Raw genomic sequence first — 23,819 nt, forward strand, 5'->3', positions numbered from 1 at the left:
CTGTAACAAATTACCAGGTGTGGTCAATATGGGCAACTGCCTCCCTCAGAATGACTTCTCACTTTCTTCCTCAGTTAACAATCTTGATTTTATTTGGTGTGATAAGGTACCTAGAACAAAGACTATTATGGTTCTCCTTTGAAGCTACATTTGGCCATGTGACTAAGTTTAGGCTCATCAAATGTAAGCAAGTCTCCCTAAAAGATAGAGAGTGGCCTTTTGTCCTGCCCAGCTTTTTTTTTTTTTTTTTTTTTTTTTTATGACAATCTGTAATTTGAACATGATGAATAGAACTGGAGTTGGCTCAGATCATGAGATGACCTTGAAGGTGGAAACCATATTCTGAGGATGGTGATCACATACTGAGGATGGTAGAGCAGAAAGATAGATGTGTGGGTCAGTTGACTGGATTATCTGCACTACCTATTTATACCTTGTGTTATGTTATTTGGGGAGTTTCTGTTCATATGCAGCTGAACTTAATCCTAAAGAGACAGAAAACACATATATTTGGGAAATCAAGGCTTTGTGGTATCTCTCAGTTAAATTGGTATACTAATTCTGAGAAAGTCATCATTGTTGGATTTTGAAAGAGAAGTTTTTGATCTCTGAGAGCATATGGAGAATTTTTTGCTCTCTTGAATCTTTCTGAAAAAAAGTCTCTCATACTTTTTTAATTGTTTAGAGGGTATAGATCTTATCAAGCCATCTTACTAATAAAAGGGCAATATGCTAATTAGTGCAGATGACTTCTAGACATCCTTCAAGCCAAAAGTTGAAAGTCACAGTGGCTGTGAGGGCCAAGAGTGGGCAGCCATGGCAGCGGCTTCGAGGCCCGGGCTCAGGCAGCCATGGACTGAGGCAGCTGTGACCCCCAGTGGCTGCGAGGCCTGGGGCTCAGGCCTCATAGCCGTGGTGGCCAGCAGCAGCGGGGTGATGAGGGCTGTGCTTTTCTCTGATCATCTTGGTTGCCTCCTGCAGAGGGAGGCCAGAGGCAGCAGCAGCAGCAAGGGGTTGATGGGAGCATCACCTTCCGCTGATCAGCCCGTTGCCTCCCACAAAGGGAAGCTATCAGTAGGACATCCCCTGAGGGCTCTTGGACTTTGAGAGGGGGCAGGCTTGGCTGAGGGAACCCCTGTGCATGAATTTTTGTGCACTGGGCCTCTAATCCTATATAATAAAAGCATAATATGCAAACCAACCAAACAGCTGAACAGTGGGATGACCATCTGGACAACCATCCAGATGACCATCTGAGACCACACTATGACACCCACTTACACCAAGCCAGCCAAGACAGGTGTGATGTGATTGATCAGGGGCCTGACCATGGCCCCATAATCGCCCCACAGATGGAGGCCCAGGCCACCAGCCAGGGGGTTCCATGATCACCCCAAAGAAGGAGACCCAGGCCACTGACTGGTGGGCTGTTGCAGGTGGGCCTGCAAGGGAAGCCTGGGTCCTGGGTGCTGGAGGGAAGCCAGTTCTGGCAGCTGGGGGAAGAAAGGCCTACTCTTGCATGAATTTCGTGCATTGGGCCTCAAGTATATTATAAATGACCAGACAACAACGAAGGTAACCTGTTTTCTATCTGCCACAGTATCTAGCAGAGCCAAATGCTCTGTTATCCACAGTTTGTTGATCATTAGTGTAACAGTTGCCCTAGATTGATATGCCCTGGCAGAAAGACACCCTCAAAGAGATAAGTAGTTTGGAGAAACAGGGAAGTTAAAGGTTTACCACAAACCATTCTGATTTGAACATGGTGTTAGGTAGCATAACTAAAACATCAAAAGCTATTATTGGCAACATGCGGGATTTATATCACCTTGGTATACCAGATAACTACATGTAGGTAGAGCAATACTGCTGTGAAGAAGCAACCCTCACCCCAATAAATGGATTTCTGTAGACACAGTGAATTTGTGAGTGGAATACCCCATGCAAAATAAACAAGCTCAAATCCCTGTGTTCAATTTGTAGCTAGTCACACTACTACTTTCTTATTCTCTGCTTCAGCAAATCAACCAGAACTAAATCTTTGTCTTGTTCTTGGTTCACCAATGATTGATAATGATATAAGCCTGAATGTGTTTTAGTAGCCAACATCTCTGTAAGTAAGACTAGCAGAAATACTGCTGTCAGTGGAAAATTCAGAATGGCAAATGATAGCATCAGCAGGGAAGGATAAATATAAACAATATATTCATATCGCTATTAGAGATCATCTAAACACTATGGAGTTGCTGGACTTTGTTTTGGTTGAGGGATTTATTGTGGCTTGGTCTGTTTCTCTTGCTTCAACTGCCTTTCTCTTTCTGAGGCCTTGTAGCAAAGACAATAGGCTTGAGTATTCAATAAAGAAACCCAATATCAAAGCAATCCTATATAATAAAAGCCTAATATGCTAAGTGTCCAGTTGACCAGTTGGCCATTCAACCAATCAAAGTGTGTTATGCTAATGATATGCTAAGGCAGCTCAACTGCTCACTATGACATGCACTGACCACCATGGGGCAGGTGCTCCAACCTGTAAGTTAGCTTGCTGCTGGGTTCTGGCTGATTAGGGCTGAGTGAGATGGGCTGGAAATGCCCTAGAGCCATCCCGTGGTCCCTCCTCAGCTTGCCAACCTCCCACATCCCTCTCGAGCCCCAATCATGCACCAGTGGGGTCCTTCAGCCTGGCCTGTGCCCTCTCGCAATCTGGGACTGCTTGGGGGATGTTGGAGAGCTGGTTTCAGCCTGATTCCGCAGGCCAGCCAAGGGACCCCACTGGTGCATGAATTTGTTCACCAGGCCTCTAGTAAGTATATAAATGACTAATTCACTCATTATGCTACAAATGCCAGAGTTGACTATTGATCTAAATAAATTATCAATGTAGTCCTTGGGTAAGTAGCTTTCATGAGAATTAATTAAAGATACTGGAGGAGACTGAGGAGCAGGACTTTGGAATAAGCCACAACAATATTTTTTGTGTGTACATTCATACCTGGTTTTTAATGTGATGCCACTTTGCTTTCTTGTTCAGGAACAGAATGTTGTCAGCAAAATTATGCCCCAGAATAAAACTTTTTCAAAAAACCAAAAGGGAAGGCCAAATGAAATCATTTTAAGTGTATAAATAAAATAGATCCATGCATTTCCTGACAGCCTGAATGAGAAGATCCATATTTATTTCAGTAAGCTTTCAGTGTTAGACTTTAGGAGCCAAAGTGACAGTTTTGAACTCAGCCAGATAGTAAGCCTTATATATAAAGACTCCAAATAGATTTCCTTTGCCCCTAGTCCTGCCAAAGAGCCATTTTAGGTGTTTAGGAAAGGCACTGAGCACACTAATGCATGGTGCCCTTATGCTTTGTGGGAACAATGGATAGCGTTGCCTTACCTGGCTTTTCTTGAAGTTTAGATCCCCAAAGAATCTGAAAGGTAATATATTTCTTGTGATTTCATGGCAGCTGTGTTTTTGCCCTTTTTCATCTTTTTTTATACATGGAGTCATTAAAAATTGAGAAGAAAACATTAAAAAAATCTGCCTGTGTATAATGGAAATAGATAATCGAGCTGTGGGCAATCATCTCTGCTTTTGATCATTCTGGGATTAGAGGAATTCTTTATACTTGTAGAAATAAACGTGTTAAAAGATAAGGAATAGCAAAATAGATTTGAGTAAGATAAGAATGTTCACAAATCTCAACAAAACTTAAGGCTAACTTTAAAATATATATAAAATATATGTGTGTATATATTGATTTCAGAGAGAAAGGGAGAGAGATTAAAAACATCAATGATAAGAGAAAATCATTGATTGGATGCCTTCTGAATGCCCCCTACTGGGGGGGGGGGGATAGAGCCTGCAACATGGGCATGTGCCCTTGGCCAGAATTGAACCCGGGACCCTTTAGTCCACAGACTGATGTTCTATCCACTGAGTCAAACTGGCTAAGGCTAGGCTAACTTTTAATATTCCGAAATGCTGTGTAGCTGTACTCTTGCCCTTTATCTTCTTCCCTCTCTTCTTTCTCATTGACTTTAATAAAAGAAAAATTAAAAGCCACTTCTATGCTTTAGATACTGTACTAGGCTCTGGACAGAGCAAAATGAGAGAGTATGTAGGCTCTCTTTTAGAATTTGCAAGCAAACCCATATGTAAATGTTACATGCAGTGAGTAATATATTAATGCATACAGGCATAAAATGAAGTAGAGGGAATTTAGATTTCATATTTAGGTAAAAGGAAAAATTGGATTTTTAATCCCTTTAAATTAGTGAGAGAAAGCTCTATAAAGGAGATGGAATGACTGTACAAATAGAGCGAGAAGTTAATGTCCCCCAAATAAGCAAAGGGATTGGGTAGGGTAATAGAAGAAGAAAAGGGATATGAAATGGTGGTTAAAGGTGGTTTGAGGAAGAACTGTTTGAATGCAAGTTAGGCCTAAACCTTAATATAGTAAGTAGCTATTACAGACTTTCAAGAAAGTCTGTAATAGCTACTTGGCATTTATAAAATCTGTAAGTGAAAATAAACTGTATATAAAAATATTTATTCTACCTTCAGTCTAAAGCCTGGGAACTTCAACAGGGAGGCAGTTGTAACAGCTGTGCTAAGAAATAAGCATAACTGTGGCCTGGACCATACACATAATTGAAGGTTGGTTTAAGAGAACAAGCTGGAAGTATTTGGCATGAGACAAGTGGAGGAGGACAGAGATAATTAGAATTACTGTGAGGTCTGGTTTAGGAGGTCAAATTTACTTTGGTATCCCTCCTTGTAATGGGAATGTAGAGAAGCATGGTAGAAGTAAGAAAGGCAACTCTAGCTTCAGTGAGGTTGGCCTAAAAGAAGTGCAAAGTGTGATGTAAGGAGTCTGTACAGGATTTGAAAGAGAATACAAAATCTAGGACAGCAGAACAACATCATACTTTCTCCAACTTGGCCTCAGCTTATATGAAGTGACATATTAATGTGTTTGGGCTATTGCTATTTGTTTGCTGTTCTGATTTGTTCACCGTCCCCACCCCCAAGCTTGAAATGATTTGAATGCTTCTTTAAGCATGTCCTTGTATTTTATTTTGAACTCTTGGTCTGCCTCATTAAAGGGATCATACTTTCCCAATGTGAAATTATGTGGTGGTTGAAGAATCTATTTGAACAAGAAATACTTTCTGAGTTAAAATAATATTACTAGGAATTCTTAGCCCTAAAATGTGACATGGAAACTTCTATAACTCGTGTGTGTGTGTACATGTATATAGCATATCATATACAATTGTAATTGTGTATGAGTTTCTTTACTTGGGCTTATAAAATTTGGGTGTCTTGTTTTTCTTGGAAATATAGAGTATACCATCATAGAGCATAGTATATGTAATACAATGTAGACTGCATAAAATTGAGCATTACAGGAATTTAAAATTATTGGTTGATCTTAAAAAATCAATGTTAAAAATGAATAATTTATTAAAAACAATGATAGGGAAATCATAAATTCCATAATACCTCAAATTAATTTGATACATTTTACATTTTTCTATTCTGACTATAAATTAATGCCTGTTATGATCATTGAAGTAGTCCAAAATTCTCAGGTGTGTTCTAAATCATTAATAAAAAAAATCTTTTCAGTAATGTTGTATCATTGGTTATGCTTTATTGTGTTCTCATTCAATGAAAATTGGCAATCCAACTATAACATGTATGCTAATTATCAATTAATGGCTAGCTAATTTAAATCATCCTTGGCCAAATTTTGTTCTATTTTCTTCCTCAACTAAATGGGGGAAAATGATTCCTGGTCCACAGGCATCTTGGTAAAGATTTTACTCTTTAAAAATGCTTTTCTGATGGAAAGTGCTAGACAGATATTTTCATGACACAATAACTTTTACATTGAGCAATAAAGGGGCTACATTCGAATTAAACAGATTGACTGAAACATCGAGGTTAGCATTACCCTCTAACCACTTATTTTCATTTCCCCTTTACTCCTCTTCCCTTTCCCAAGCAAAGTATCAGGGAATCGGGAATTAGGCCATATCCTTCCTTTTAAGAAAGTGGTATACTGCTAGTTCCTCATGGTTTTGGAGGGGGAAAATCCCATTTGACCCCTCATCTCAGTAATTTCCTATGATGCTTGTTTCTCTGAATGATATTTATGGGTCTACCTTTTTCAGACAATTGCCTTGGAAAGGTATGTTACTAAATTCAAATCTAAAGACAGGTCAGACTTAAAGGTTATGAAGTGTTGAATTTGCCCAAAGTTGAGTTTCTGTTCACAAGAGAGCCTAGAACCCCTGTTTTGCTAGGTTAGCATTCTCCTTTGCTGAGTCTGAGCACTTGGAATATTTTAATGTTGCCTGTCCAGTGGCTTAGCTTACTAAATGCTTAAGTGAATCCAGAGTATGTCTCTCACATAATCAAACATTGGAGCTATGTACAAAAGGACACATTTTTATGCATTAGTTATAGGGACATTTTATCATCAGCCTCTCATTTCCACTTTCTCAATACAGCACAGTAAAATCTGGTATTTAAGAATTCTTATGATTTGCCCTTTCCTACTCCCCAAACCTGATGAAATGCAAGTTTCCATTGTTGTCATCCATGTTAAACAGATCTGCTTCATCTCAGTTGCAGGAAATATTCTTAGCAAGCACTTACCCAGTGTGTTCAGTAGCAATCAGGCCATTGACAATGATGTAGAAGTTTATTAGAACATGAGAGAGGAATTACCAACAAGTAATTCTGGTGTACTGGCTACCAGGAGCCAAATGCCTCATAGGCAGAAATTCATTGAATAGCATGCATTTATTATATATTGGCTGTTTGAAGTTTAAGAAATGAGTTCAAACTTGCTATTAGACCCTCCCCAGCATGCGAGCCACCCACCAGTTGCAAGGCATGATGACACGACAGATAACCCGCCCTCCTTGGTAGCAGTAGGGATACGGATAGTAACCTAGTAAAGGTTCACAGACGCGGCGGCAGTAGCGGTTGCCTCGACGGCAGTAAATACAACAATAACCTCTCTCATCCAGCATGGGGTCAAATTCTATTCCATTTTCAGTCTGAAAGAAGAAGAAGCCAGTGTTGGAGGAGAAAGTTCACTAGGAAGAGGACTAAAGACTATATGAGTTGGGGATTGGTGAAAAATTTAGTTGTTAGCCTTATCATGGAGATATTTCAGTAGCGATCAAGACTGATTTTAAATGAACCTCCTAGTGATTCCAAGTTTCTTAAATACTTGTTAAAACAATGATTACTTTCCTTTCAATGACTTTGATCTGGAGGATTCTAATTTAGCATATGAAATTTGAGAGGTTCCCCCCCCCCGCTCCCCCCCTTTAACTAGAAAACAGAAACGTAACTCACATAGTCATTTATTGGAAGTTCTTCTTCACTTGCTTGTCTGGCATGACGGGTCTTCTCCACCTTCACTTGAGGGACCACCCATTGCTCATTTTGTTCAATGCCCTTTTTTTCAGTGGTAGGAAAGTGAAGATCTTCACCATCCTCCTCAAAGTCTTGTAACTCTGAAACTAAAGTAATAAATACAACTGCTTTGCAAAAGTTTCTAAAAGAAGTGATTGGGAGATTAGCATTTGGGGGTAGAGATTGTCCCTGTGTTTTCTCACCATCATCATTTAGACATGCATAAACCACTTTCCAAACTCTTTCAGCTGATATTTTAAAGAGATTTTCCCAAACAAATTTGACTATTTCCACGTAAACAGACCTCCTCTTTGCTCATTTGGCATCAAATACTTATTGCTTTGCCTCCTTAGCATACTAAATTATAGACTGAGGACAGGGGATCTCTGTCTTCCAAAATGATTTTATCCATGGTAGTTACTCAAATATGTTTATGTTGGCCTAATTTGATTTGCTACTCTCTGTACCTCTGTCACTCTCATTCTTTCCTTCTCTTTCCTGTTTTAACTATTTTTAAACTTTCTATTTAGAAATAATCTTAGATTCACAGAAGAGTTGAAAAGATAGTACAGAGTTCCTGTATACCTTTCACCCAGTCCCCTAATGTTAGCTTCTTATATAACCATAATACAATGATCAAACTAAGAAATTAGCATTGATACTATTAGCTAAACTACAAACTTTATTTAGAGTTCATTATTTCCACCAATGTCCTTTAGACAAAAAAATGCTGAAGCAGAAGTTCTAGCATCCAATCCAGAGTACCACATTTCATTTAGTTCCCTTTTCATTTTTAAAGGCATAAGAGTACCAATAGATGCCTGCATTGGTTAGAGTGGCCCTTCCTAAGTAATATAGTAATCTATACTGTACACAATGAGGGAGGCCAAGTTATACATTAGCTTGGCAGAAAAAGATATCCAGAGACCTTTGTCTTCTTTATGGGTCAACTGGAAATTCAGAGTTGAACTCTTCTACTCTGGACCTCTAGCCTTCAATTACTTTTATAGTGATTCCTGAAACAGCCATAAAGAAATTTGTATTGCAGTGACTGTCTTATCATCTGGGAAGAAGGCCACGATTTGACATAGAGAATCCTTCTTGAGACAGCAGAGCATTGTTTTGGCTCTTTTCTCCTCTGGTCTTGGGTTGAACACACAGTGATTTCAGCAATAGACTAGTATCCTGAGTGTAATAAATATCAATGTGCTAAGAAAGACAGATTAGCTTTTTGCTATCATTGGCCACATTAAGGTGGTGTTACCTTTGCTGGTATATTTAAAAGCCTGTCAGCATTAATTTATCTGATTTATAACTTGGCTGTTAAAAATTCCCTCTTCACTGGCAGTCAGCATATACAGTTTCATCTAAGAAGATATAAGCAGATCATTTGTTTTCCTGGAAATGTAGTCTCTGAATGCTGGGAGCATTAACCTGTTACTGACTTTGGAAAGAGGAGGCAGAGAAGAAGAAAGCCATACCTGCTATTAGAGTGGGGTTGATCCAATACATGGTCACATTATCACAAATCTCCAGAATTTTGGAGTTTTTAAGAAAGTCTCGGTTTTCAATTGGCTTTTCTGCTGGGACCCAAATGACTGACTGTTCAAAGAAAGTTGTGGTAATTTCTTCATTCTGAAAGAAAAAAAGTAGTTCAGATTGGGGATAGGCAGAGAAATTAATAATTAGATATTATGGACTAATGAAAAAAATAACCTACACACCAGTATTTTGAGTCTGAATAACAATTTCCATCCCAGGGCTCGCAGGCAACCAGCTCTGTGCTTTGCACACACTAGATGGTGCCCTTGGGAGAGTTTAATACCCAATGCCTCCTAGCAGACAGGTTGCTCACTGAAACAATAGCAGTCTCTGCTACCATTTCACTTCAAGTCAGGAAGGCTCTCCATCAATATCTAGACCCCCCCACTGGGCCATGTATGCTTTAATCTGGGCTTCTGGAATCCTAGATAATTTACATTTGTTTTCTCTATTTAAAATAGAAGTTTTGAGTGCCTGCCTTATTTTAGGTTTGAAACTAGGCTTGCAAACAAGATTTTATCTGAAAGTAAAAAGCAAAACAAAAAACTGCTATAATTTAAACTGGTAAGATCAGTGAAATAGCAACCAAACATAATAGTTTGGTTTTACAAGATTTGCCTGTTAATAGCAGCTAGGTGGAGTGCAAAAGATGTTCTTTTTTGTTGTAAGTCAACTCCAGCTCTTACCTTGACTGACCTTACCACAATATTTAACTCCTTTCATTCTAGATACTTAGGGTTTGTCTCATAGAGTGTTTTTCCTTTAGGTAGGCTTTCTTGTATTGCCAAGAATGTCACCTTCTCCTCAGTTTCTAGAATTTGAAGTAGTTGTTTTGTATACTATGGACAAAAAGGGGCCATATACTAAACTGATAAGCTAGGGGAGGTCTGTATGGTGGGTTTTACAAACTCAGAGACCTAAAGTAACCACATAAGATGGTCTGAAATTAAAACATTCTAACTAAAAGTGATACCAATACTCATGTCCTAGATTGGTATCTTCATTGACAAAGGTCAATCTGTACCTTTACTGAGCCTATTTTCTTTTTGCATCTAAGATAACATGATAATACATCTTTGGAATGTCAGGCTAATTTCCCTTTTTCCAGCTCCCTCAGGGCACAATCTCCAAACAAAGAAGAGACCAACAACAACAACAACAACAACAACAACAACAACAAAACCCTTCATTGTTATTGTCATTTGTTAACAACCCTATACCGACCAATGTAAAAGAAGAAATTGTCTATTCCTTTTACTTTTTATCCAATTCTAAAGGGTTCCCCACATTGCTTGCTCCTGAGCCTCTCTAATCTTCTACTAATGGATTTCATGTAACACCCCTTATGCCTCCTTCTTTGATTGTATCGATAGTATATAAAATAAGGTGCAAAACTACCATTTTCTAGAGAATTTTTTCAACCCGTTGAGAATTTGCTTCCCAGCAATTTTTGTCAGTTTGATTCAAATGAACTTATAATGAAAAGTCTTACAATTTTGGACATTTCTTATGTCGGCAATATCTAGTTCTTACTCCTTGTCTTTTGGGCTTCGATATCCATCCCCGTGTCTCTCCCTCCCCGCACCCCTCCCAAAAGGCTTTCCCTTTTCTCTTTTGTTTCCTTCTAGCTTTATGATTTCAGTGTTTTAATTTATTCTGTGAAATATAGCTTTGTACAATTCTTCTCTAGTCATTTAAAACTATCAAGTCTTAGTTCTTTTGTCCTTGAGTCTGTATAATACCTTGGGAGCCATTGAAAGGGACTGAATAAAATGAGGTCTGAATTCTGACTAGTTTTTTTTTTTTTTTTTTTTTTTTTTTTTTTTTTTAGCAAAACCAGGGCTATTTTTATACCTGCTCTGCATGTTTAACATGCACAAAACATTGATACAGAGGTAGAGAAATAGGGAATAAAAGTTTTTAAGTTTTTCTTGAAGATAAAGTAATCTCACTATCAAGAGAAAAATACTTGTGCTATTCAAAAGATTCAGCAAAATTAACTGAATAATAAATTGGGGTCAAAATGAGACACTATGGATCATTGCCTTTACTATTTATTTTTTCAGAAAAATAAATCTTATTGTGTCAGTTTGGACTCTACTTTCTGGCTGGCCCTACTCAAAAGCTTACATTTTCTATAAAAAGCAGCATATGATATTGGGTATAGTAGCTTTTTAACCTATTCATTCTCCTTTCATCTTACCCTTGCCTCCCATATTAGTTCTAATATCCTGGAAGTTTTTCTCTCCCTCAGATTCATCTAACTTATGCTTATTTTAAAAAATCTCCGAAGTTTTTACTTAGGAAATATTTTTCTTATTATCAAAAGTCTGTAACTTCTCTGGCCAGTAGCATGTCCATGGAGCTAATGACAGCTCTGATACTTGGGTAAGAGAAAGAAAAATGGCTCCTTAACCCATCTCACCCTCCCCCAAAAAATAAGAAAAGGAAATGATAAATTGGTAGATGAGAATTAAGATGGAGAGAGTGAGTCGGAGAAAAGTGAAAAAAGAACACGGGAGAGAGAAGAAAGAGAAAGAGGTATTTACAGTATATAGAGAGGCCACTGTATTATTGCCCATAATATCACTAGATTTACTAGTTAAACTCTAAAACAAAACCAACCAAAGCAAACAAACATTTGTTTCTTCCTGGCTACAGGGGGCTGGAAGGAGGGGTTGTGCTGTCACACTATGGCCTTAGCTAAGATTCCAATTTTTCCTTTATTGATAGCAACATACTGTAATTACAGACAGAATATGAGGGGAAAATTAAGAGCCTTGGGGGCTTTATTGATGGCTATATTTTAGGCAATAATCCTTCATCTCCCGCTAAGCTTTCAGGGGCCACTCAATAATTGCACCAGTATCCTGGACTAGTGGTATATTTTCAGAGAAATTGTATTACACTGTAGTTCTCACCTTCTTTGCTTTTGCCTTTCCTAGTGAGATTAAATGGTATTTATTCCATTAGCAACCTCGCATAAAATGGCATGGTGAATGAACTGAAATCATTAAGACAGGTGAATGTTACAGTGTAACAAAAGTGGCAAGGATCCTCAGTGGCCTTAGAACTTTTCTTTTTAAGACTTTATCTTAGACAAGATTTATTTTGTGCTACTGCTCACCCATTTTACCAGAAACCACTGGTTTGGGAGCAAAGTACATAATGTTAATGGCTACACCAGTATAGCACCTAAAAACATAAAGTTGATTTTTTGAAAGGCCAGAGTCAAAATCCCAATCTGTTCCTCACTATCTCTGTGACCTTGGGCAAGTCACTTTTGAGCTCTGAGTCTTAGTTTCTTTATCTGAAAATGGGGAAAATTATAGTACCTACCTATAGGGTCCAAGTGAGAATCAAATCAGAATAAAGCTTTTAGTGCAATGACTGGCACATAGTTAGCACCCAATAAATGATGACCTTTACTGCCATTGTTATTCTTACATACCTCATCTATTTCCTCCTCTGGTTCAGAAAATTCAGGAATCACTTTGATCTGAGTTTTGATGAAGCATTTTTGAAGACCTACAAAGTAGATGCCAGTGTATCCCTATTAAATAAAAATAAAAAAACACACCTCATGAAATAGCCATAATTAATGAGTTCCATTGTCTGTCAGGGCCCTAGGCTGGAAAATATTGAATTCCAAAGGAAAGCTTTGTCTTATAAATTAAATGAAGGCCAGAGGCTATTTTTAACTCAACTAGAATGTTCTAATATTTTAAGTGGTAAGTCTTTGCGGGGAAATATCTAACTTACATTTTTAAAGTCATGTACTTCCAATGTTTCATCAGTGCCATTTCCACTTCTGAATATTTCAGTTCTGGTCACAGGATCAATTTCCATGTAAATCTTCTTCTTCTCTCCATTGCTATAGAAAGTGTGCTCCATGTCATATGTCTAGGAGAACAGAGGAAAAGAAGCTCTAAGATACTCAGTGTGTTCCTTCATATGACATTTTAGTTGGGTAACATCTGGGATGCCTTTGCTTTCCAGAGTCTTTGTAGTGAGGTGCCATCTCAGCAGATTGCTGTTGGGAATTTTCTGAGACTGGAGATTAAAATGAGGTGCTTTTTGACACTGAGGCTGATATGAGAATCTCTTTGGAGCCAATATTTTGTATTTGAGCCAAGTTGCTAAACTAATTAATAAGAATTCCAACAAATAAAAATGATATTTTGCAAAAACAGCTTGTAAAGTACTTCTCCCTTGTGTTGAGCAGAAGGATCAAATAAAACCTGTGGTGCTCCTTTAAGCTACTACTCATACTTGCCTAAGTCCTTAGTGGTCACTTCTTACTCTCCATGAAATTCATTAGGGCTCAGACAAAATTTGAACCCATTTAGAATGCTTAGGTATTGTTCTTTATCTCCTTATCTCTCCAGGGCTTTAATATTTATTCCACAATCTTTTTAGAATCTGAAAACCATTCTCCTTGGCCAACTTTTTAAAAAATATATATTTTATTGATTTTTTTTACAGAAAGAAAGAGAGAGGGATAGAGAGAAACATTGATCAGCTGCCTCCTGCACACCCCCTACTAGGAATGTGCCCGCAACCAAGGTACATGCCCTTGACCTGAATCAAACCCGGGACCTTTCAGTCTGCAGGCCGACGCTCTATCCACTGAGACAAACAGGTTTCGGCTCCTTGGCCAATTTTAGATAATAATCTTACCCTGGCCCCAATTGTTTCCTTTTGCCCTTTAAACTCTAGGAAATATTTATTGCCTCCCCGTAATCTTCTCTTTTATAGGCTAACTCCCCTCAGTTTATTCCTGAATTCTGTTTGCCAGACCTGATTTAATTGGTTTCAGGTTCTCCAGATTCTCTTATATATAGAATTCAAGTGCCTTGCACTAAGTAATATGGAGTCTCCCAAGGAGAGTGCCGTGGAAAGGCTGCTTATCAGGCCATTCTTGAGTGGTTGAAATAAAACCCTGGACTCTCTCCTGCCCTCTAAAAGAGGCAATTCTCTTTCTAAGAACCAAGACGACCAGTCCTACAGAGTATCCCAGTTTAGGAGTAAGCCCATCACTTACAACTGATGACATTTTTTACAGCCAAAAGCAAATAACAAGCCTAAAGGAATTTGCTCTGTCACAAACCAGGCCAGACTTGCTGCCATATGGAAGTCTATCTTACCCTTGCCGTTAGGAGGCTTTTAGCTATCAAGTTTCTTTATGCCTTTTTCTTTACAAAAAAAAAAAAAAAAAAAAGTTTGGTAAACTGAAAGCCTAAAAAAGCAAGACATCTCCAGAGCAAATGTTGCTTTCTAATGACCTGATTCCCAGTGGCAGCTGTTTACAGCTTGCACTGGTTTAGGTTGTTTTTTCATGTCCCCTGGTGTCCATAACTGAATGTTAGTTTAACCTGGTCAAATTTTCCCTAACTCAAGTAGAAAAACAAGTTGAAAGGATTTGTAGAAACAATGTTACTTCAAGCATGAAATGTCTGTGTATTTGCTGAACAGGAGAACAAGAGACAATGTCCTTTACTTCTTAGTAACCATACAGTGCCTTGGAAATGCCCCCCACTTAGGTATTTGTTGAATAAGTTTTCTTCCTACCAATGGCTATTTCTCATCTTCTTAAAAAGAGATTTTGAGCATTGGCAAGATTTTTTTGAGTGACTGTATGTTAAAAGAGAAAGGAAAACATTATTTGGAACTTCCCAGCAACTGTAGAGTTAACTCAGAAAGTCTAGCCTGATTTGTGACAGGTAGCAAATTCCTTTAGGCTTGTTATTTGCTTCTAGTTATAAATATGTCCTCAGTTCCAGCTCTGCAGCCAACTTGAGAAATTTCTACCTATGGCAACAAATTGACCTCTCAGTTGGCCTGACCTAAGAAGAGAAGAGAGGCATCTATTTTAGTTCCAGTCTTGTCAGATCTCCAGGCAAGGGAAAATTTCTTTAGAAATACTATCCATTGTTGAGACAAATGTCGACACTACTAGTCATCGAGGGTGTGGTGGGTGTTTGTTTCATCAGTAGCACCACTGATGGATTATTGCATGGAAAAATGAGGTTAGAGACTAGGGGATGTTGGAAGGCTGCCTACCTGGGCAAAAGAAAATACAGGCTGTATTTTCAATCACTCGTAGAAGACTATGGAACCATACTGGTGACATTTAGAATTTCAGTGTACTTTTGTGGAATGAGTTTTCCTGCATTGTTGGCAATGCACTTCACTTGGACACCTTGCTAGATAAAAACTATTGGAAACTGCCAAGATCAGCAGATCTTGATTATTTTCAACATTCCTTCACAGAGTTTGTTTTGTTTTTGGTGGAGGTGGAGGGGTCCATTCTGATTATATTCATTAACCAGCTTGTTGGCTTTTTTGTTAGCAATGGTAGGTTGCTAAATAGAGTGGGGTCAGAATGACTTCATTTATGTGTGAATCTTGGGTTGGGTGAGGAACTATATATTCACCCAGATGGAATTCCACTATCAAAGGTGTCCTTTTGGAACAGACTATCTTTTGTCTAAGAAGATGATGCCAGTGTCTCATTTTGGACTGGTTGAGGATGAGTTTGAGCAAATCCAGACATACTGTCTCGCCTGGGTCCCTGTGGAGCACATTGCCCTGGTAATGGCTATGCAAGCTTCACTGGCCCATATGAAGACTGAGCTCATACCTTTGGCCTTAGAAGTAATTTTCTCTCTACTAAGCTCACTGGCTCAGGGGCTGAGGGTCTTTCTGGAGATAAAGGAATAAATGGTTTTGTCTTCTCCCAGGCACAAACTAAAACAGAGACAGGTGGCTGGCCTGAGAGAGGTCTGAGTGGGGTCTTAGTAGCTCATCTCAGAGTGCTCCCAATTAAGCTTTATTCTAGGAAGGACAGAGTATAATAAGAAGTACACTTCTGTCAAATTGGCAGATTGGGAAGGATGATCTAGGAAAGTGTTTCTAGCTTCCCTTTTCTGTTCTTTTTATATCCTGTTCACCTTGTACCCTACTAGTCCTTTTCCCTTTTCCCATTTCCTTCTAAAACTTTGTCTTCTGTCTAGACATCTAATAATTTATTGGTGCTTCAGCTACCTTATGTTAAAAAAAATATCAATCTTACAAATGATCTCACACAAAATGTTAGCTATGGGTATGTCAAAATAATTTAGTGTAATACTTAACTCAAAGGAATGAATTACTAATGGTGGATTTTAAGCACAATAGTACCAGGAAACTAGGAATAGGAGATATTTTGGGAGGGGAGGAGGGCAAAGGTATCTTTCCAGTACCACTCAAATGGGTTCCTACCTCACCCACACATAACGCTGGTTTTAACTATAAGGCCCAGCACAGTAGAGTGGGATAGGTAATTCAATGGAGTGAAATATGACTCAGAAGTGAAATGAGATAAGTACATGTTTAGGCCTAGGCAGTGATAGATGTAAGAAGACCTCACTGACAAAACATGGAGAGAATACAAACTCATTTCTCTTCCCTGCCCAGGAATTCATTCCTCAGTCCAATTAAATCTTCTACTCAGGCAGCAAATGAACCACAACATCCCCCTTTTACAGTTTGTTCTATTTTCTTCCCTCAATTTGTGACAATATCTGAGATCATAAAAGGAAGCTTTTTATAAAGAGTAAAACGACACAGACACTGGGGGGAGGGGAAAGACATGAGTGGGGGGAAGATGGGGGACAATGGGGCAATAAGGACGCATATGTAATGCCTTAATCAATAAAGAAAAAAAAGAGTAAAGCTGCCTCAGACCTCAGTGTGATGGATCTGTTTGGGGGGCAAGTAGATTTAGCCTATCCTGAAAGGAATTTGAGGGCATTTGGCTTAGGTTTGTTTTTTTGAAGCCTGTGATTAATCTAGCTGCTCTTCTCTCCACCTTCATCCTTTACTGTCTGTTTATGAGATACACTCTCCAAAGGTGAAATACATGCTCAGAATAGCTGGTAGGTGTTAAACTGGAAGGAAGAGAAGGGAATGTATTGTACCATATAATTACCAACCTAGCCTGTGGGAATTAAAGGGCCTCTGGGTATTTCTTTACCAACACAGAGCAGACAGATTGTTTCTTATGCAAAGTTGGACTTCTGCATCTTCAATCACCAGTTCTCAGCCCTGAAAAAAATTGGCATAAGCAGCACAGACATTCCTCTTGTTCAACAAGAAAAATACCATTTCTTTCATCTACAGACTGGCTGGGAAGTTTCCCCCTCCTCCCTCCCTCCCCCACATATCCATTATTCTGAAATGAAGCTGAAAAACAGTGGAAAGAATCCTCAGACCAGATTCTAGTTCTAGCCTCAACTCTACCACTTACAAGCTGTGTGATTTAGGGCAAGTCATCAAATGTTTCCGGAGGCTCAGTTCAGTGTTGAATAGCTGACAAAATCAGTTCTGCTCAGAATTGGGCTGATACCTGTCAGGTTAACCAGTGGACTGTCACTACCTTTGAACTCTTGGGTTGCTTTCTCCATCGAGCCCAATTCCACTCTCAGCCACTACAGGACAGTCACAGGCTTTCCTTCCTGGTGCCACATAAGTTGCTTAGTAAATGCTGCCTTAAGAGAATGAAGGGACTGAATAAAAATGTACCCATAGTAGCCAGAGTCCTGATCTATATAATTGGAGTGAGGCTGAGTAGCCTAGAGCAAAAACTGGCCTAGTGAGATTTTTTTTATTTTATTCAAAAGCAGGCTTTCTCCCACATTGGTTTAGGAGGAAAATAAAATGAAGAGCAGTCTTCTCTTTTAAAATGCTGACATGGCACCATCTGGTGAAGCTCAATATCTCTGTTAAAGAGATTCCAGCTACAACTCCAACTTTTTCCTTGAGGGTGTGAATGCTTCTCCAGACTCACATTTCACCCACCAAACTGCTTTGTTGGAAAGCCCAGGGTACTCAGGGAGGAAAGTTGTATCTCCTGTGTGTCTCAAAGAGGAGTGAAGAAAGTTAGTATCTGGCCAATGCTAGCACTAGAGACTTAGGCATAAGAAAGCTGGACCAAGACTTAGCCAAAAAGTGCTTTTTCTGAGCAAATAATTTTCTGCCTAGAATGATATTGGTCTTTCAATCCTTAGACTATTTTAATGGTTCTGTGCAGTTGAGGTGATGGGGAGAGCAGAAAGATGCCCTCCTATCCCTATCACTTCTTATCTCATTCTGATAGTATATAGATTTGAGGAGACCTCCCCAGGAATTTATTTTTTATTTTTTATTTTTTATCATTCTGTGGGTCTTAGAACTTATGGTTCCCAAATAGCCCTAAAGTTACCAGGAAGTTCTTAGATATGGCAGGAAGAACAGCTTTTAATTAATTTAATTTATTATTCTTCTGCCTCATTCTACAAAACATTGGTAAGGATAGACTACATCTAAAAACTTTCAGTTTAAGGACTGGAATCTTTCTGACTTGTTTTCTCCAGGTTGGGTTAATTAACTAGCATGTTTGCTCCTGATTGTTTTAATTTAAGTGTGCAATACAGGGCACATTAAACAATAATGACTGCTTTAAAGTCCCTGTGCAGTCACTGCCTAGAAATGAAGCCTCATTGTAATGCTCTACCAAAATCTCTGAGACTGAATAGGTCCTCTCTGCTTGGTTAAAAAAAAACTGAAAACAAGAGATCAATGGATTGGCTTTCATTCAACTCAAGTGGCTCCTATATGTGGCTGTGGTTTAGGGGGCCTGTTAGCCTATAGTGGAGTGCAACAGCACACACAGAGTTATTCCTCTTTGTTTCAATTTATTTTTATCCATTTTTCTCTCTGATGAGTGTGGGGACACACACACACACACACACACACACACACACACACACACACACACAGAGGCACTTGTGCTTGTGCCTGAAGTGTGTGAGGAGAGGGAAGGAGTCAAATATGTCTTAGTCCCCATTTGGGATCAAGAATTTGGATTTTTTGTACATACCAAGGTGGGACACAATGGAAGGAGGGGGAGGACTTACTGGCATGGAAATGTCAATACCAGATGTGGAATGTTAAATAAACACTATTTATAAAAAGATATTTAAAAACATAGTAAAAAGAAGGTGTGGTGGAGTTTAAAAGTACAAACACTAAGAGCTTGGAGAAAGCCCCAGGACAGCAAATAAGTCACTGCCATCCATAATCACAACAGCATCAACAGTTCCCTCCACCAATGGCCCCCAAAGGTTCCACAGATTTTTAAAGGAAAGTACAGAAAAGCCTGGGTTTTAATCTGCTAACTGTTGTTTCCTGCTAGCTCATAATTTTAAGGGAGAGGGGCTCTTTAATTTGCACAAAACGCCCAGGTCCTTTTTTCTCTGCATATCTTTTCCCAAGACTAATCTGACTGCTCTGCTCTTCTTAAGATTCATAAGTCAACTTTGAGGCAGGCTTATTGGCAGTATTAGTCAATAATTAGACCATACATATTAGATCATAGATGGCCCCGTGGGCTCTTGGGGAATTGAAGGGAGTTGTAGACAAATTAACCATCTGCATCTCCAGCTAGTTCCTTTTATTTTTTAAAAAATATATATTTTATTGATTTTGTACAGAGAGGAAGCGAGAGAGATAGTTAGAAACATCGATGAGAGAGAGTCATCGATCAGTTGCCTCTTGCACACCCCCTACTGGGGATATGCCCGCACCCAAGGTACATGCCCTTGACCGGAATTGAACCCGGGTCTCTTCAGTCCCCAAGCCGACGCTCTATCCATTGAGCTAAACCGGTCCCGGCTCCAGCTAGTTCCTTATGTTGCAATGGATCCAGCGTAATCTTGTGAAGGCCAGGACTTAAATGTTAAATACAATAAATTTCAACTTCCCAGTAGGATTGAGAACAAATAACCTTCATTCAAGGTGGATTGCCCATGGAGACATCTATTGTCTTTTACAATGCTCATTTCTGAGAATCCCTTTGTTGAAAATTATATCTCAAGATGAATTACTTCATGAGAGATTTAATTATTGATAAACTTCATTTGGTAACATATCTCACCTCTTTTGTATATGTATTGACTAAGTTTTACTTTTGATTTGAGAAATCACAGGATTGGTTCTTATAATCCACACACAGAAAAAAAAGGAACTGAAGTGAGAAGCAAAGGTGGTATAATACAGAAGCAGACGGGGCCATGGGCACAGTTAGTGAGTTTGGCAACTTGCAAGATAAGGTCCCCACCTAGTCATTTATAGTTGCATTTAGGCAAATAGCATTGTAAGTTTAGAAAAACACAAACTCAGAATAGTATTGTCAGTACCAACGGCTACAATGAAACAAAAAAGTCCATCTGGCTCCAAGTTTAGGTAGGCTTGTATGAGTGAGTATGTAGCATACTCAATTAAGTACATATGGACATAGAGAGCAAAAGTATTTATTGTTCTCTAACTCATCTGTAATTGTCAGGAGGACCTGAAATTCAATAGCGGGATAATGTATCACCTTGTGAATTAACTAAGTGGTAGCAGAATTGGATTGGAATGCATTTTGGCACTTGTATTCATTTTCTATTTCCTTCCTGATCTCTATTGCTTTACCCACTTTGCCAGTCTGCATACAGGTGACTTCTCTAGAAAGGCATGCGAACAGTAAGTAGTTCAAAAGCAGGTAGTCGTTATTATCTATCTATCTATCTATCTATCTATCTATCTATCTATCTATCTATCTATCATCTATCTAGAAATAGCTAACTATAGGAATTTAGTGATGCCTGAAATCCTTTCTGGAACAAAGTATAAATAAAAAGGCAAACCAAGTAGTCTGTTTCCTTCTTTATTCTCCCTCCTACTTAAAATAAAGTAGCTTCTGGGACTAAATGAAAGTGGGTATGGCAGCAAAGGTGAAGAATCCAAGGAGGCTTTCTTTTGGACACTTGTTCAATTGATTTTCTATTTTCTTCCCCACTTACTTTCCTTCTGCATCAATCCATATCCTCTCTTCTCTGCTCCTATTGCTCCTTTGGCTCCTAATGGTCCATGCCAACTGATTTTCTTCTTGTCTCTAATCCTCCCTCCTGCACTCATGCCTTTTTCTCCCTACATCTGTTGTCAAGTTTAAATGAGCATCTCATGACAGAAAACTAATAACAACAGCAACAACAATAGCATCCCACATGCAGAAATAAAAATATGGCAAAGCCAGAAAAACATTTTGAGACCTTGTAGTTTGTACATTTATTACTTCTCTTTCAAATGAAAATTGTTGGCATGAAGGGAGTTTGATTTTTTAAGTCACATCTAGACTTTCCCATTGCTTGGGGGTCCAGGAGTAACAATAACACTAAGGTACACTAATATCAACTACAAAGTCCAGCCAAGCTTCACCAAATGACCCTAATATCTGAAACTTTCTGAGATACCTATGATTTATGACTTGTGTCACTTATTTCTAACTTTCAGCATTAGTATCTTAGTAGGCTGCAACAATTGTGGCTGGTGAAACACTGAAAACTTTATTTTTTTAGGTCATAAATAAATGAAAACTCGGGTATAAAAATCACTTCTCCTGAAAAGGAGTTTGCTGCCTGTCCTCACAGCAGATGCATTAAGTCAGAAACATAACCCCTGAAAATCCTTTGCTGCCATTTCTGGTGGTTTCTTCTTATGTGGTAGTATAATTACTTTACCATCAGTTTCTGCCCAGATAATGGAAAGAAAGATGGAAAATAATTTCTACTTACAATAAAAATTTTGCTTCTTTGAAGAGTTTTAACTCCTTAAAGCCAGGAATTACAAAAGAATGGGTTAATTCTACAGCCTATCACTACTAACCGAAATAAAAACAAAACACCCTTTTCCTTTACCAAGATAATTATGTAAATAAAAAAGAGCAAAATCTTGAATCAGTTTTTCATACCACCAGAAAATAAACACAAAAGGACTTAATGACTTTCATTTTCAGACCAATATACATGTTAATGACTAATTAAACCCAATCAAATTCAAAACAAAAGCATTGGAGCATAATGCACATTTACTTACTTTTTTGGGTGTCTCTGGCCAGAAGTGCTTGCCCCCCCAAAACAAAACAATTATAGTTAAGGCCAGGATACCAAACACCAATCCACAAATCTTAAGTGATTTACATATCTTCTTGGATTTAAAAGCTTCTGCCTACACAAAGAACAGAGAAAATAAAACAATATACAATAATTCTTAAAATAGTAAGCCAAAAGTCACCTTTGATTACACTTTCTAATGTCCACATTGCAATATGATAAATCTGTACTGCCATACTTCTGTTCAAAAGGGAAAAATATGAACCAACTTACATTTAGAATGTGACAGTCCTCACAGTTCTCTGGAGGATTCTTAGCCATGGTCTCTCAGCACACAGTACTCTTTCCCAGCTTTGAGAGAACTGAGACCACTGCTGAGGTGGAGTTGCAAGTGCGCCGGCTAACAGATGCCAGAGGAGAAGCAGAATTTATATGGCTCAAATATGTCATACCAGAGCCTGAGGGAGCTCAGGGGATCCTGTGCTATGATTTGTTACATAGATATACCCATATATGTATATAACTTCTGTGCACAGAATTCAATCCAGAATGGCAAAGACAGAAGGTTATAATGAAAACTATTGTCTTGGGGGTTGGTTTGGAAGGGGACCAAGCCTAGGACACATTGAAATGATTTTTCACTATGAACTTAAAATATAAATGGCAATACATGCTGTAAACTCCAGAAATAAGCAAACAAAACAAGAAGAGAAATGAAGTCCTGATTTCAATTCCATTTGATTTAACAAATATTTATTGCAGGGATATCAAATTTCAGGCACTGTGCCTGACATTGGAGCATCAGAAATGAATAAGGTATTGCCTCCTCCGCTATGTTAAAGCTCTTTGAGGACTGAGATCAATATGTATTTAATGAATTATAATTAAAAACAGTATTATAACTTTTAGATATGTTTTCTTTTTTCTCTTTGTCCTATCTCTCAGATTATTTTCCTTTCCTACGTTATCTTCTTTAATCTATTCCTTAATGTTGATATTCCTTATGGTTCTATCCTTGATGACCTTCACATCCTATATACACTTCTTAAATGATCTTATTCACATCTACAGTTTAAAATATCACTTATGGCCCTAACCAGTTTGGCTCAGTGGATAGAGTGTCGGCCGGTGGACTGAAAGTTCCCACGTTTGATTCTGGTCAAGGGCATGTACCTTGGTTGTGGGCACATCTCCAGTAGGAGGTGTGCAGGGGGCGGGGGCCCTCAGCCCAACCTGCACCATCTCCAATTCAGGACATCCCTCTTGCAATCTGGGACTGCTGGCTCTTAACCACTTGCCTGCCTACCAGCTTGATCACTGCCGAACCACTCCCCTGCCAGCCTAAAGGCCCCCAATTGCCCTCCCCTGCCGACCTGATGGCCCCCGACTGCCCTCCACTGCTGGCTTGATCACCCCTAACTGCCTCTGCCTCGGTCCGCATCACCGTGGCTTTGTCCAGAAGGTAGTCGGATGGTAAGAAGATGTCTGGTCTTCTGGTCTAATTAGTATATTACCCTTTTATTAGTATAGATTTTTTAAAAAATCTTTATTGTTCAGATTATTACAGATGTTCCTCTTTTCCCCACCTCCATAGTTCTCCTTCACCCAATTCCCACCCCATTCCAGTTTTACCCCCCTGCTGACCTCATCCATAGGTATAAGCTCTTTGTCCAGTCTCTTCTTGCACCCCACACATCCCCTTCTCCCTGAGAATTGTCAGTCTGCTCCCTTTTCTTATCCCAGAGGCTATTACATTCACCAGTTTGTTCAGGTTTTTATTCATTTGATTTTTAGGTTCACTTGTTGATAGATATATATATTTGTTGTTTGTAATTTTTTAAATCTTTACCTTTTTCTTCTTCCTCTTCTTAGAGAATACCCTTCAGCAT

General features: G+C 38.8%; 1 protein-coding gene across 2 annotated transcripts; it reads right to left on the reverse strand.

Moving 5' to 3' along the window:
• Window positions 1–6,688: 6,688 nt before the first annotated feature.
• Window positions 6,689–22,434, reverse strand: TNMD (tenomodulin). Of its 2 annotated transcripts, XM_036439613.1 has the most exons (7): window positions 22,204–22,434; window positions 21,914–22,045; window positions 12,737–12,877; window positions 12,426–12,527; window positions 8,914–9,067; window positions 7,373–7,539; window positions 6,689–7,068 (listed from the first exon to the last, which is right to left on the reverse strand). In XM_036439613.1, the coding sequence occupies exons 1-7, from the start codon at window positions 22,249–22,251 to the stop codon at window positions 6,859–6,861; spliced, it is 954 nt and encodes a 317-aa protein (XP_036295506.1). In that variant the 5' UTR covers window positions 22,252–22,434; the 3' UTR covers window positions 6,689–6,858. The 2 variants fall into 2 exon arrangements, with proteins under 2 accessions (XP_036295506.1, XP_036295508.1); XM_036439615.1 differs by lacking the exon at window positions 22,204–22,434 and having other exon boundaries at window positions 21,910–21,997.
• Between the last annotated feature and the right edge of the window lie 1,385 nt (window positions 22,435–23,819).

Source organism: Pipistrellus kuhlii, unplaced genomic scaffold (assembly GCF_014108245.1).
Source record: "Pipistrellus kuhlii isolate mPipKuh1 unplaced genomic scaffold, mPipKuh1.p scaffold_m20_p_16, whole genome shotgun sequence".
NCBI classification, from domain to species: Eukaryota; Metazoa; Chordata; class Mammalia; order Chiroptera; family Vespertilionidae; genus Pipistrellus; species Pipistrellus kuhlii.